Source organism: Symphalangus syndactylus, chromosome 9 (assembly GCF_028878055.3).
Source record: "Symphalangus syndactylus isolate Jambi chromosome 9, NHGRI_mSymSyn1-v2.1_pri, whole genome shotgun sequence".
In the NCBI taxonomy this organism is placed as follows: Eukaryota; Metazoa; Chordata; class Mammalia; order Primates; family Hylobatidae; genus Symphalangus; species Symphalangus syndactylus.
Genome location: NC_072431.2, coordinates 122,498,009 through 122,514,495, shown reverse-complemented (window position 1 = coordinate 122,514,495; position 16,487 = coordinate 122,498,009). Strand labels below are relative to the sequence as shown.

General features: G+C 36.1%; 1 protein-coding gene across 6 annotated transcripts in view; it reads left to right on the top strand.

Annotated features, from left to right (window-relative positions):
- Positions 1-16,487, top strand: part of CNTLN (centlein) — a 369,272-nt gene that overhangs the window by 104,970 nt on the left and 247,815 nt on the right. For all 6 annotated transcript variants that reach the window (XM_055294179.2, XM_055294183.2, XM_063609088.1 and 3 more), the window contains exons 4-5: positions 1,875-2,009; positions 2,631-2,810. In XM_055294179.2, coding sequence (XP_055150154.1) covers positions 1,875-2,009; positions 2,631-2,810 — 315 coding nt within the window. The remainder of the gene's footprint in view (positions 1-1,874; positions 2,010-2,630; positions 2,811-16,487) is intronic.

Sequence of the window (16,487 nt, the reverse complement as noted above, 5' to 3'; positions counted from 1 at the left end):
GCAAAAATAGCAAGCTACATAATATGTGTAATATGATTTAAGTTCAGAAGTAAGCAAAACTATACAGCATATTAAATAGGGACATATATCTGTCTTTGAACTATAAAGAAAAGCAAGGCAAAGATAAGAATCAGGGTTTCAGGATAATGCTTACCCTTGGAGGGAATAGGAGATACTAGAGGATAAAGGGTCATATATGAGATATCAAAGATAATGGTATAGTTGTGTTTCCTAGCTGAATGTTGGTACATACAGGGCCACTCCTTTTACTTATTTTTTTAAAAAATTATTTACACATTGATCACAGATTATTTTTGTATGTATTCAGTGTCTAAATTATTTTTTAACTATAAAATAAAATCGATAATTAATATTACACTTTTAAAAATTAGAGTATTGGGGTTGGGCACGGTGGCTCACACCTGTAATCTCAGCGGGGCCGAGCTGGGAAGATTGGTTGAGTCCAGGAGTTTGAGAAGGTAACATAGTGAGACCTCATTTCGACGAAGAAAATTAAAAATTAGCTGGATTGGTGGCACATACCTATGGTCCTTGCTACTTGTGAAGCTGAGGTGGGAGGATCCCTTGAGTCCAGGAGTTCGAGGCTGCAGTGAGCCATGATTGTGCCACTGCACTCCAGAGTGGGTGACATGACAGAGCGAGACCCTGTCTCTCAAAAAAAAACTAAATAAAATAGAATATTGGATATATTTTCACTTTATTCCTAAAAATCCACTTTTCATCATAATCCTGGATCTTCCTCTCATTTTCAGTTTATTCCCAAGTCCTTTGGAGACAATTTGATAAGGAGGAAATATGAGAGTATTAAATAAATTGATATTTAGGGATCAGCACCAATGATCAGAAATGGAATAAAGGTCAACTGAGCGTATTATTTTAAAAAAAAGGTGTTTCTATCCTGTTGGGTCTCTTTCTTGGTTGACAGACAGAAGATGTTATTGAGTCTGACTTGGAGGCTTCCAGTAATTGTGTCAGGCTAGATACTATGTGTTTAATAAATACTAGTTGAAAGAATGGATGGATTGATAAAAGTTGAAGAAGTTTAGGAAAGAGTATCAGGATATGGATTTCATTTTTAGCAAGTTAGTTTGAGGTAGTAGACAATCCAAAAGGGGAGGTCTTGCATAGCTGGAAATATGAGATTGGTGATTGGGAAGGTGAGGGCTGGATTATAGATTATATAGTCTTTCAGACAGAGGAAAGATAAGCAGCCAAGAGAGGCGCTACATTTTCTGAGAGAAAAGATGTACAGAGAAACGAGGAAAGCTAAAAATTGAGTCTGGGGTACATCCACCTCGTAGGTGTAATTTAGGTATCTCACAGGTTAGAAGAATGTTCGGTTAAAAATTTTGGCATCCTTAACGTTCTAAATATTCTGTCTACAGAGCAAGATATTATTAGTGCTAAAACAAACTTGCCATTTTAAAAATTTTAAAGTGATTTATGCTTTTACAAAATCATAGTTTTTCAGAAAAATTCCTTCTAAATGACATTCAAGTAAAAGAATAAGGAATTATGTTAGCTATAAATATATTTTCTTTAATTAGAATGGTTTGTAAAATCTTGTTTTTCTCTTGTTACACACCTAAATTCTGAAAATTTGCTGAGTGTGATTTAATATTTAGTGTCTAGTTTTTATGTGTTCTTCAACATAAATAGGCCCTGTACTTGCACATTTTAGTTAAAAATTCATGGGCATGTTACAGGAGGTGAGAATTGTGGTGACAGACATTATTGTGAAAGCTAGTTAATCATAACATTAGCAAATCAAAATGTAAAACCTTTAAAATAAAATATTGTTTTTTTTTTTTTTAGAAATAAAAGCTCACCAGTAATTTAAATTTTTTCCACAGAGAGAATCAGTACTGAAACAGGAAATAAATGACCTTGTAAAACGGAAAATTGCAGTAGATGAAGAAAATACTTTCTTAAGGAAAGAATTCAGTGACTTGGAGAAGAAATTTAAAGATAAAAGTCAAGAAATTAAGGTGTGTTGACTTGTACATAGTTTTGTGGGACTGTTGCTTTGAAGTTCTGCTTTAAGCTTTGTTAGCCTTTGTGGCACACAAAGTGACAGGTTTGGAGGAAAAATTGCCTTAGGCCCTCCTGTACCATACAGTTTTCTCACATGCAAAAACTCTGATAAGGATGCTTTAAAGCCAGAACTCCAAGCTTTATAACTTTTAGATAAATAGTTAATGATGGCAATGGATCTAAGAAAGTAGGAGTGTGAATATGTGGCTTCTTGTAATTAGATTCTGATGGGACTGGCATTATTAATTGATAAAACCCAGGTCTGGGAGGATATGTCTGTATGGGTCTCAAAAATAGCTGGGGACAGCATCAAAGGCAGCTTGATCAATTAATGGGCTCTTTGCAAATGTGTACTCATCAAAGCTGTCATCCAGTGAAAAAATATGACCTATCCACCTGCATGAAAAGAGGCCAATAAAAGTACACAGGTGACCTTGGCTATCAAATATAGAAGAAGCTTCTGTGAGGGTAAAACTGCACAGTTTGTATTTGCTGATTAGTTCTCACCATTTTTGGGGTTTTTTGTTTTGTTTTGTTTTGTTTTGTTTATTTGCCCTTGTGGTACTGTTCTACAGGACACTAAGGAGTGTGTACAGAACAAAGAAGAGCAAAACAGACTAGTTATAAAAAATCTGGAGGAGGAAAACAAGAAATTAAGTACCCGCTGCACTGACCTGCTAAATGACCTGGAGAAACTGAGGAAGCAGGAAGCACATTTGAGAAAAGAAAAATATAGCACCGACGCAAAAATAAAGGTATACAATAGGAATGGAATCCATACTCCTCTTTTGGATCTAACTTTTTCTAGGAAGTTTAATACATGTTATTTTCTTTAATAAGTTATATATTCATATTCACCAGTGGGGACTAGCATTAATTTATATTCTTTCACTTAAGACCCATAGCTTTTTAAAAATTGATGTTGCAAAGCAGGAAACTGACTTCAAATGGTTATCCTAAAATGTAATCATTAAAAAATAAAGGCTATTGCATTTTGAAATAAAATGTGTTTTCAAATAACATATTTAGAATCATCGGTTTTAACTTTTGCACTCAAGGCTTAAGCTTACAAAGATAGCTATAATTTATTGCAATATAGTTTTTAAGACTATTTTCTAGATCCTTTAAAATATAAAGTGTAAAAAATACTAAGCAGTTAAACAATACAAATATGTGGTTCTATGGTGGTGCTTTCTTTGACTTTAAAGGTGCTTTCTTTGACTTTAAAGGGCCTTATTTATGGGAAAATTTTATTTTTATAGAAGATAAAAGTTACAATCAATCTTTATAATCATATACCCTTTTTTAAAGGCTAACCAAGTGAGGCAGTGGTTTCTTACAATTTTATTAGTATTTTTCAAAATAATACTTTTTTATGGCATTCTCTTTGTCTTTAGAGGTTTTTGCTAATTTCTTTTCTTATTAAATTATATATTTTTTTAACTATAGATTTTGTCGAAAAGGGCAGACACAGATTTTAGTACTAGTAAATATGGTGGTCTCTCCAGGTATATGCCCCTAAAAAGAAACACACACACACACACACACACACACAGACACACACACACACACACGGCTATTCAACAGTTATAAGCAGTTGACCATATGTATCTGCAGGTTCTGCATCAGTGGATCAAGCTATTCAGAAAAAAAAAAACAACACAATTAAAAGTAACAATGCAATAATAAAAGCAATACAAGTAAAAGATGCAGTATAACAACTGTTTACATTGTATTCAGTATTTTAAGTAATCTAGACATGATTTAAAGTATATGGGAACGGGTGTAGGGTATTCGCAAATACTATGCCATTTTATATAAGAGACTTAAAGCATCCATGGATTTTGGTATCTGGAGAGCCCTGGATTCAATCCTCCAGGAATACTGAGGGACAATGGTAATATGTATGGACGTATGAGTGCGTATATGCATGTGTGCAAGAATATTTAAGTTAGGGGAGAAGGATATATCTTTCTCGATGTATAAACCTGTTGTAGATTATTTATGGAAATATTTCTATTAGTGCACAATCATGGGGTGACTGAGCCATTGAGAGAACTGAATTCTGGTGGATTTATTTTCTTAATTTTTTTTTGAGACGGAGTCTTGCTCTGTCACCCAGGCTGGAGTGCAGTGGCGCAATCTCGGCTCACTGCAAGCTCCGCCTCGGGTTCACGCCATTCTCCTGCCTCAGCCTCTCCGAGTAGCTGGGACTACAGGCGCCTGCCACAACGCCCGGCTAATTTTTTTGTATTTTTAATAGAGACGGGGTTTCACCGTGGTCTCGATCTCCTGACCTTGTGATCCGCCCGCCTCGGCCTCCCAAAGTGCTGGGATTACAAGGGTGGGCCACCACGCCTGGCCTATTTTCTTAATTTTTATATCAGTTTCTGCTTCTGTGCAAGCGTTAAACAAATTGGAAGTGTGATAAGGGTAAATCAGTACTTGTGTTAATTCACAGCTACATGATTATTTGGTGATAATTTCTATTTCCTTATTTATTCTATTTGAATAATCAGTTCTGGAATTTGCTATGACTTGTAGTTGTGTTACATTTTTTTCTCGTGGGGTTATTGTCTTTTTCTTATTGCTTTTTGGGCATTCATTATTTATTTTGGATACTAATACTTTGTATCTTATAAATACCTTCTGTTCTACAAACCTTGAATAAAGAAAACTGGAATTTCAAAAGTTTGTGAATTTTGGTAGTCATTTTATTATTTTCCTCTCAAATGTTTAAAGGTTTTATATGACAAAGTTTTCCCCACCCTAAAGTCTTGAATCTATTTATAATTTATTTTTGGATATGATGGTCCACATCATTTACTCAGTACCCACGGAAGCAGCAAGATTGTTCACTGATCTTCTCCCAGCTTTCTCCCATGAAGCATGGTCGTAAAAGAGTTCTCATAGCTACCTTCCTGGAAAGTAGATCTTATGACCCTCATTCAGAGAGGTTCTGTCTTGTACCTAGAGTCCAAGAAGAATCTCAACAAACAGTCCTTTCTAATAAGTTTGTTTTACCACAGGATCATATGCCTTTGTCCTCCAGTCACAGTTTTGCATGACTGTCTATAAAAATAGAGTTTTCCCTGGGTCTTCGGGTCTTCATTTCCGACATCTACTGTGTCATGTAAAACTTTGGTTAAATAAATGTTATATTTTTCTCTAAGTAATTTGTCTTTTATTACCAGGATGTCAGCCATGAACCTTGCCATGGGTAAGGAAAAGATATTACTTTTTGTTTCCTACATGTACATATATTTTCATTTCTCTTGGGTATATACTTAGCAGTGAGATTATTGGGTCATATGGTAACTGTTTTTAAGCTTTTGAGGAACTGCCAGACTATTTTCCAAAGCAGCTGTGCCAGTTTACATTCAGACACTGAGGGTTTTGATTTTTTGATGTTCTCGTCAACACTTGTAATTGTTTGCCCTTTTTGTTAAAGCCACCTCAGGAATGTGAAGTGATATCTCATTATGGTTTTTTGTTTGTTCGTTTGTTTGAGACAGAGTCTTGCTCTGTTGCTCAGGCTGGAATACAGTGGCGTGATCTCGGCTCACTGCAACCTCTGCCTTCCTGGGTTCAAGCTATTCTCCTCCCGAGAAGAGACAAATTACTACAGGCGCGTGCCACCACATGCAGATAATTTGTGTGTTTTTAGTAGAGATGGGGTTTTGCCATGTTGGCCAGGCAGGTCTCGAATCATTGTGGTTTTGATTTGCATTTTCCTGATGGCAAATGATGGTGAGCATCTTTTCATGTATTACTATCTTTGGAGAAATGTCTATTCAGATCTTTTGTGTACATACTGGATCCACGTTCTTTATCAGGATATATACATTGAAACTATTTTTTCTTAAATTCTTTGTTACTTTTTACTCTCTTGATGGTGTTCTTAAAAATATCAGGTTTTAATTTTGATAATATTTTATTTATCTACTTTTTTTTTGGTGTTACCCATGCTTTTGATGTCATATCTAAAACCATTGCTAATCCAAGGTCATGAAAATTGACACCTTTGTTTTGTTCTAGGAGTTTTATAGTTTTATGTCTTTCATTTAATTATTTGATACATTTTGAGTTAACTTTTGAATATGGTATGAGATACAGGCCTAACGTCATGCTTTTGTATGTGTTATTTAGTTGTTTCAGCACCATTTGTTGAAGAAAATTCTTTTTTCCCCACTGAATTGTCTGGATACCATTATTGAATATCAGTTGACTGTAAATATAAGGGTTCATTTTTGGACCTCAGTTCTGTTTATTTGATGTATACATCTGTCCTCCTGCCTATGCCACATTCTCTTGGTTGTTGCAGATTTGTAGCAAGTTTTGAAATTGGGGTATATTTGTCCTCCATATTTTTTATTTTTCTAGATTAGCTATTCTGGGTCTGTTATATTTTCATATGAATTTTAGAATTATCTTTTTTCTTCTGGCCAAAAAGGCCATCAGAGAGTTTAATAGAGATTGCCTTGAATCAGTAGATCAGTTTGGGGAGTATTATCATCTCAAAAATATTAAGAATCTTCTGATCCATCAACGTGATGTTTTCCATTTATTTTGGTCTTCTTCAATTTTTTCAGTTGTTTTGTAGCTTTCAGGGTATAAATTTGCACTTCTTTGGGTAAATGTATTCCTGAATATTTTATTATTTTTGATGCTATTGTAATCAGAACTGTTTTAAATTTTCTCTTCAGATCATTCATTTATAATGTATAGATACACAATTGAGTTTTGTATACTGATCTCGTATCCTGCAACCTTTCTGAATAGGTTAACTAATTCTGATTTTTTTTTTTTAGTAAATTCCTTAAGACTTTCTACGTATCATATCATGACAGCTGCAAGTAGACATAGTTTCACTTCTTCCTTTCTAAGCTGAGTGCTTTTAATTTCATTTTATTTCATACTTCCCTGCTGGAAACCCTGGTATAGTGTTAAATAGAGAAAGAGTGGATATCCGTGTCTTTTCAAATACCTATTTGCCATTTGTTTGTCTTTTGAGAAATGTGTATTCACATCTTTTGTCCCTTTTAAAATCAGATAATTAGATTTTTTTTTCACATAGAGTTGTTTGAGCTCCTTATATATTCTGGTTATTAGTCCTTTGTCAGATGGATAGTTTGCACATATTGTCCCATTCTGTTCACTTTGTTGATTGCCTTCTTTGCTGTGCAGAAGCTTTTTAAGTTGATATGATCCCATGTGTACATTTTTACTTTGGTTTCCTGTCCCTGTGGAGTGTTACTCAAGAAATCTTTGTCCAGTCCAATGTCCTGTAGAGTTCCTGCAATGTTTTCTATTTTTTTTTTTGCTTTGAGGCGGAGTCTCGCTCTGTCGCCCAGGCTGGAGTGCAGTGGCAAGATCTCTGCTCACTGCAAGCTCTGCCTCCCGGGTTCACGCCATTCTCATGCCTCAACCTCCCTAGTAGCTGGGACTACAGGCGCCCGGTACCATGCCGGGCTAATTTTTTGTATTTTTAGTAGAGACGGGGTTTCACTGTATTAGCCAGGATGGTCTCGATTTCCTGACCTCGTGATCTGCCCACCTTGGCCTCCCAAAGTGCTGGGATTACAGGCGTGAGCCATGGCGCCCGGCCTGCAGTGTGTTCTTTTAGTAGCTTCACAGTTTGAGGTCTGTGACTTAAGTCTTTAATCCATTGTGATTTGAATTTTGTACATGGCAACAGATAGGGGTCTAGTTTCATTCTTCTGCATATGTATATCCATTTCCCAGCACAGTTAACTGAAGGCACTGTCTTCCCAAACATATTTTCTTGGCACTTCTGTTAACAGTGAGTTCACTGTAGATGTATCACTGTATTTCTGAGTTCTCTATTCTGCTCCATTGGTCTATGTGTCTGTTTTTATGACAGTACCATGTCATTTTGGTTATTATAGCTTTGTAATCTAATTTGAAGTCAGGTAATGTGATTCCTCCAGTTTTGTTCTTTTTGCTCGGGATAGCTTTGGCTACTCTGGGTCTTTTGTGAGTCCGTGTAATTTTCAGATTAAAAAAAATTCTGCGAAGAATGTCATTAGTGTTTTGATAGGGATTGCATAGAATCTGTAGATGGCTTTAGGCAGTATGGACATTTTAACAATATTGATTCTTCCAATCCATGAGCAAGGTATTTCTTTCCATTTTTTTTTTGTATCCTATCTTTAATTTCTCTCATCAGTGTTTTATCGTTTTCATTGTAGAGATCTTTAACTACTTTGGTTAATTCCTAGGTATATGATTTTATTTGTAGCCATCATAAGTAGGATTACTTTCTTAATTTTTTTCAGATTGTTTGCTGTTGGCCTATAGCAATGATACTGATTTTTGTATGTTAATTTTGTATCATGCAACTTTACTGAATTTATTTATTCATTCTAATAGGTTTTTGGTGGACTCTTCAGGTTTTTCCAAATACAAGATTATATCATCGGCAAACAAGGATGATTTGACTATTTCCTTTCCAACTTGGATGTCCTTTCTTTCTCTTGTCTGATTGCTCTAGGGCTTCCAGTACTGTGCTGAATAACAGTGGTGAAAGTGGATATTCTTGTCATGTTTCAGATTTTAGCATCAAGCTTTCAGCTTTTCTACATTCAGTATGATACTAGCTTCCAGGCTGTCATTTATGGCTTTTATTGTTTTGAGGTGTGTTCCTTCTATATCCAGTTTTTTTGAGAATTTTTATCATGACACAGTGTTGAATTTTATCAAATGCTTTTTCACCATCAATTGAAATGATCATGTGTTTTTTTTTTTTTGTTTTGTCTTTGAGATGGAGTCCCACTGTGTCACCCAGGCTGGAGTGCAGTGGCATGATCTTGTCTCACTGCAACCTCCACCTCCTGGATTCAAGTGATTCTTGGATCAGCCTCCTGAGTAACTGGGATTACTGGCATGCACCACCACACCTGGCTAATGTTTCTATTTTTAGTAGAGACAGGGTTTTGCCATGTTGGCCAGGCTGGTCTCAAACTCCTGACCTCGGGTGATCTGCCCACTTCAGCCTCCCAAAATGCTGGGATTACAGGCGTGAGCCACCACACCTGGCTAGGTTTTGTCTTTTATTCTGTTGATATGATGTATCTCATGATGTATCCCAATGATTGATTTGCATATATTAAACCATCCTTGCATCCCTAAGATAAATTCCACTTGGTCATGATGAATGATGTTTTTGATTTGGTGCTAATATTTTATTGAGGATTTTTGGTATCAGTGTTCTTCAGGAATATTGGCCTGTAGTTTCCTTTTTTTGATGTGTCTTTGTCTGGCTTTAGTATCAGGGTAATACTGGCCTTGTAGAATGAGTTTGGAAGTATTCCCTTCTCTATTCTTCAGAATAGTTTGAGCAGGATTGGTGTTAGTTCTTATTTAAATGTTTGGTGGAATGCAATGGTGAAGCTGGGAGATGTCTTTTCTGGTAGACTTTTTAATAAGGCTTCAATCTCATTACTTGTTACTGATCTGTTCAGGTTTTGGATTTATTCATGGTTCTGTCTTAGTAGGTTTTATGTGTCTATGAATTTGTCTATTCTAGATTTTTGAATTTATTAGCGTATAGTTGCTCATAGTAGCCATTAATAATCCTTTAAATTTCTGCAGTATCTGTTGTAATGTCTGCTTTTTCATCTCTGATTTTATTTATTTGGGTTTCTTTTTTTCTGAGTTAATCTGGCTAATGTTTTGTCCACTTAGTTTATCTTTCAAAAAACCCAGTTTCTTTTCATTGTTCTTTTGTATTGTGTATTTCAATTTCATTGATTTCTGCTCTGATCTTTATTATTTCTTTTCTTCTAATTTTACATTTTGTTTGCTCTTGCTTTTCTAGTTCTTTAGGGTGCGTTGTTAGGTTGTTTATTTGTTAGGTGCTTTTTTGATGTAGATTCTTACACATAAAATTTGCTTTTAGTACTACTTTCACTGTAGCCCATAGGTTTTGGTATAGTGTGTTTCCATTATCATTTGCTTCTGGGAATTTTTCACCTTTCTTCTTAATTTCTTCATTGACCTACTGGTTATTCAGGAGCATATTGTTTAATTTCCATGTGATGTGTCATTTCCAAAATTTTTCTTGTTACTTATTTCTAGTTTTATTCCACTGTGGTCAGAGAAGATGCTTGGTATAATTTTAGTTTTTTGAATTGTTTACACTTGTTTTATGGTGAGCATACGGCCTATCCTTGAGAATGAGCTACATGCTAAGGAGAGGAATGTGTATTTCGCAGTCACTGGAGGAAATATGGTGTAAATATCTATTAGGTACATTTGTTCTGTAGTGCAGATGAGTCTGTTGTTTCTTTGTTGATTTTTGGTCTGGATTACCTATCCAATGCTGAAGGTGGGGTGTTGAAGCCTCCAGCTGTTACTGTATTGAGGCCTATCTCTCTTTAGCTATAATAATATTTTCTTCATATATCTTGATGCTCCAGTGTTGGGTGCATATATATTTATATTTGTTGTATTCTTTTGCTGAACTGACCTCTTTATCATTATATAATGATCTTCTTTATTTCTTTTTATAGTTGTTGTCTTGAAATCTATTTTATCTGATGGAGGTATAGCTACTCCTGCTCCTTTTTGGTTTTCAATTGCATGGAATATTTTTTTCACCCTTTTATTTTCGATCTGTGTGTATTTTTATAGGTTAGGTTTTTTTTTTTTTTTTTTTTTTTTGACACATGATCTTGCTCTGTCACCCAGACTGGAGTGCAGTGGCACGATCATGGCTCACTTCAGCCTCCACCTCCTAGGCTCAAGCAATCCTCCCACCTCAGCCTCTTGAGTAGCTGAGACTACAGGCATATACCACCACATCTGGCTAATTTTTTGCTTTTTAATTTTTTGTAGAGATGAGGTCTTGCTATATTGCCCAGACTGTTCTCAAACTCCTGGGCTCAAGTGACCCTCCTGCCTCTGCCTTCCAAAGTGCTGGGGTTATAGGTATGCACCACCATGCCTGGTCCCCTGAAGTTTCTTGTAGGCAACAGATCATTGAGTCTTGCTTTTTAAAAATATATATATGGGGAGAGTTTGTTCCATTTGCCTTCTGCATTATTAGTGAGCGTTTGTTTCATTTACCTGTAGTATTATTATTGATAAGTAAGGACTTACTCCTCCCATTTATTATTTGCTTCCTGGTTGTTTTGTGGTCTTCTCTTCCATGTTTTCTTCCTTCTGTTTTTCTTTTAGTAAAGGTGATTTTCTCTGGTGGTGTGATTTAATTTCTTCTTTATTTTTTTTTGTATCTATTGTATGTGTCTTTATTTGAGGTTACCATGAGGCTTGCATGTACTGTTTTATCACCCATTATTTTAAACTGATTACATCTTAACACTGATTGCATATACAATTTAACAAACATTCAAAGATAAAACTAATATAAACTCTAATCTTCATCCTGTTTTGTAACATTTTATTCTTTTTATTTATATCTTATTCTACTGTATTATGTCTTGAAAGTTGTCACAGTTATTTTGATAGGTTTACCTTTTATTGCTTTTAATCAAGATATGAGTTTACACTACAATTACACTTTTATAATACTCTGTATTTGTCTATATACTTACTATTGCCAGTGAGCTTTGTTCCTTTGTATGACGTCTTATTGCTTACTAATGTTGTTTTTTATTTTCTTTCAAATTGAAGAATCTTTTTAGTGTTCCTTGTAGGACAGATTTGGTGTTGATGTAATCCCTCAGCTTTTGTTTGTCTGGGAAAGTCTTTGTTTGAAGGATATTTTTGATGGATATACTATTCTATGTTAAAAGTTTTTTTTTTTTTTTCTTCAGCACTTTAAATATGTCGTGACACTCTCTCCTGGCCTGTAAAGTTTCCACTGTGCAATCTGCTGCCAGATGTGTTAGAGGTCCATTGTATGTTATTTGTGTTTTTTTTTTTTTTTTTTTTTCTGCTTTCAGTATCCTTTCTTTATCCTTGGACTTTGGGATTTTGATTATTAAATACCTTGAGGTGGTTTTCTTTGGGTTACATCTACTTCATGGTCTATAACCTTTTTGTTCTTGGATATTGATATCTTTCCCTAGGTTTGAGATGTTCTCTGATATTATCCCTTTGAATATATTTTCTAGCGTGACCTCTCTGTACCTCTCTTTTAGGCAAGTAATTCTTAGATTTGCCCTTTTCATATTATTTTCTCAATCTTGTGTGTGTGCTTCATTCTTTTTACTCATTTTTGTTTTGTCTCCTCTAACTATGTATTTTCAAACAACCCGTCTTCAATCTAACTAGTTCTTCTGCATGATAATTTCTGCTTTTAAGAGACTGATGCATTCTTTAATATGTCAGTTACATTTTTCAGTTCCAGAATTTCTGCTTTATTCTTTTTAATAACTTCAATTTCTTTTAAAAATATATCTGTAGGATTCTGAATTCCTTATCTGTGTTATCTTGACTCCACTTCCTCAAAGCAGCTATTTTGAATTATCTGTCTGAAAGATCACATATCTGTGTCTCTCCACGATTTGCCCTTGGTTATTCATTTAGTTCATTTGGTAAGGTCATGTTTTCTTGAATGGTTTGATGCTTGTGGATATTCATCGGTATCCAGGCATTGAAGAGTTAGGTATCTATTGCATTCTTTACAGTCTGGGATTGTTCGTACTCATCTTTCTCAGGAGGGCTTTCCTAGTATTTGAAGGGACTTGGATGTTGTGATCTATGTCTTTGGTCATTGTAGCCTTATCTGCATTAGAGGGCACCGTAAGCCCCTAACACTGTGCCTCTTGTAGACTCATAGAAATACTGCCTTGGTGCTCTTGTGTGATATCCGGGAGAATTTCCTGGATTACTGGGCAGAGACTCTTGTTCTCTTCCCTTACTTTCCCTGAAACATGGAATCTTTCTCTATATGAGCTTCCTGGATTTAGTGGATGGGTTACACAAGCACCCCTGTGACCACCAACATTGGAAAGGAGCTGGGTCATACTTGAAGCTAGTGCAGCACTGGATCTCACCAAGGCCCATGGATACCATGGTGTGGTTATTGCCTGTGTTTATTCAAGGACTAAGGACTCCACAATCAGCAATTCGTTAATCCAGCCAGACATGTGTCCTTCCCTTCAGTATGGCAAGTTTGCCCTGGCCATGTGTAGAGAAGCCATCCGGGAGTCAGGGCCTGGAGTCGGGAAAAGTAGGAATCTACATGGTCCTCTATTCCATTATGGTTGAGCTGGCAACCAAGCATCAATACAAAGTCCTTCCCACTCTTCTCTCCCCTTTCTTCAAGCCGAGAAGTCTCTCCACACGTCCATCACCCAAGGGCTCTTTAGTCAGCAGGAGATGAATCCTGTTGGGACCAGGTCTTTCCCTCAGAGGAGTGTGTTTTTTTCTGGTCCAGGGCATGGTTAGAAATGTTCTTCAGGAGCTAGGCCCTGGAATAGGTGCCTCAGGGCACTCCCTGGTGCCTTATTGTAATTTGGCTCAGCTGGTGTCTAAGTTGCAAGACTAAGTCCTCTTAATTGTCTCCTCTCCTCTAGCAGAAGGTACGAGTGTCTCCTGGAGCTGTGAGCTGCACTGCCTTTGCTTAGATGATGGGTGATACAAGTATTCCCTGTGCTGCCCTGGGTGGTATGCACCTCACGTCCACTGGCTCTGAGTCTAGCACACCACCAAGACTGCCTGGGAATTGCAATCCTTGTGGCCTAGACTGCCTTTCAAGTTTATTTAGGACCTCAGATCACCTTAGCTCATTGTGACAGGGCTTGCCTGAACTCAGATTCCAACTGCTGGGTTGGGAGATTTGCTTCTGGCTAGGGCTGGTCTACATGTTCCCTCCATGGTGCCAGCTGAGTTCTGCCCCATGTTGCTTTCTACTATGACAGAGTAGCACTGAGTTGTAGTGCAAAGTTCCACAGTCCCTGTGCTCTGCCTCTCCCAAGAACACAATTTCTGTCGCTGCACCATGTAGCTACCGTCGGGGGATAGGGAAGGGGTTGTGTGTGTTACTTGAGACTGTCTGTCCTTCCTTCTTTAGTGCCTCTTTCTTTAATATGATGTTAAACCCGGGTACTGTGATTGCTCACCTGAGTTTTGGTTCTTAAGAAGGTACTTTTTTGTGTGTGGATAGTTGTTCAGTATGGTGTTTGTGCATGGAGGATGATTGCTTGAGGCTTCTATTTAGCCATCTTGCGCCACTTTCTCCCATCAGGTGTTTTTCATTATGAAGGGAATATTGGATTTTGCCAAATACTTTTACTTTTTTTTTTTTTTTTTTTTGCGTCTATTGAAATGATCATGTGGTTTCTCTGTTCTTTCTTTCTTTTTTCTTTTTTCTTTTTTTTTTTTTTTTTGAGACAGGGTCTCACTCTGTCACCCAGGCTAGAGTGTGGCAGGATGACTCAGCTCACTGCAACCTCTGCTTCCCAGGCTCAAACAATCCTCCACCCTCAACCTTGGAAGCAGCTGGGACTACAGGCGTCAGCCACCATGCCTGGCTAATTATTTGTAGAGACAGGGTTTTGCCATGTTACTTTGGTTGGTCTCGAACTCCTTAGCTCAAAGCGATTCACCTGCCTCAACCTCCCAAAATGTTGGGATTACATAGGCGTGAGCCACTGCACCCAGCCTTGTCTTTCACTGTACTGGTGTGGTGTATTCTACTAATTGATTTTTTTGATGTTAAACCAACCTTACATTATTGAGATACCTTTATTTTACACTTGCTTTGGTATCAGGATTATGTTGTCCTTACAGAATGAGTTAGGATGTATTTACATCCTCTTCTAGTTGTTATAACAGTTTTAGAGGGTTTGGTATTCTTTTTCAGATGTTGGGTAGAATTCACCAGTGAAGCTACCTGTCCCTGAATTTTTCTTTGTTGGGAGGTTTTGATAACTGATTCAGTCTCTTCATTTGTTATATTGGTTAAGACTTTTCTTGAGTCAGTTTAGGTAATCCAGGTGTTTCTAGCAATCTGTCCATTTTATCTAAATTATTCAATTTGATGGAAAATTGTTTATAATTTATAAATATTATTTTATTTATAATTATAAATATTTTATTTATAATTATATTTAATAATTTATTATATAAATATAGAATATATAAACAAATGGAATCAAAATATGTCACTATAAAAAAATCAACTAAGAAAATCAATAATAGAAGAAATGAAGGACAAAATTGCTGTTTTATATATATAAAGAAAAAATAATAAAATGGCAGCTTCCTTATTAATACTTACTCTATCTAATAATCCATTTTATAAGGTATTTAGCATCATGCAAACCTGAACGGACCAGTAATGAGTAGCAAGATTGAGTCAGTAACAAAAAGTCTGCAAAGAAAAGCCCAGAATCAGATGGATTCATTGTAATATATCTAATAATTCTTTTTATTATCTTATAATCTTTTTTTTTTTATAGTTAATAGTAGTGTTCTATGTCATTTTGGATTTTAGTTATTTGCGTCTTATTTTTCTTTAGTAGTCTAGCTAAGGGTTTGCAAAATTGAACATTCTTTTAAGGAAATAAACTTCTGCTTTGATTCTCAATTGTTTTTCCATCCCTTCTCCTTTTAAAATTTCAACTCTAATATTTATTATTTATTTTCTTCTATCTTTGAGTTTAGTTTGCTATTCTGTTTCTAGGTTCTTAAGTTACTAGGTTCTCAAGATACAAACTTAGGATATTAATGAGATACATCTTTTTAAAACGTAAAGGCTTATGGCTATAAATTTCCTTCTGAGCAACTGCATTTGCTACATGCTATAGTTTTGTTGTGTTGTGTTTCTTTAATTTCATCTCTAAATATTTTCTAATTCTCTTGTGATTTCTTCTTTGATCCATTGGTTCTTTGAGTGTTTTGTTTTGTTTTGTTTTGTTTTGTTTTGTTTTGTTTTGTTTTTGAGATGGAGTCTTGCTCTGTCACCCAGGCTGGAGTGCAGTGGTGCTATCTTGGCTCACTGCAAGCTCTACCTCCCAGGTTCACACCATTCTCCTTCTTCAGCCTCCTGAGTAGCTGGGACTATAGGTGCCTGCCACCACACTGGGCTAATTTTTTTGTATTTTTAGTAGAGACGGGGTTTCACCAGGTTAGCCAGGATGGTCTTGATCTTCTGACCTCATGATCTGCCTTCTTCAGTCCCCCAAAGTGCTGGGATTACAGGCATGAGCTGCCACGTCCAGCTGAGTGTGTTTTTAAATTTCCACATACTTGTGTATTTTCCTTTTTTCCTTCTGCTGTGGATTTCTAGCTTCATTCCATTTTATTTAGAGAAGATCCTTTGTGTTACATTACTGTTTTAAAATTTTTTGTCTGTTATTTTATGGCTTAACTTATGGTGTGTCCTGGTGAATGTTTCATATGTGCTTGAGTAGCATGTTTATTCAGCTGTTTTGGGATACAGTATTTTGTATATGCCTTCTAGGTGTATCTAGTATGTAATGTTGTTTAAGCCATCT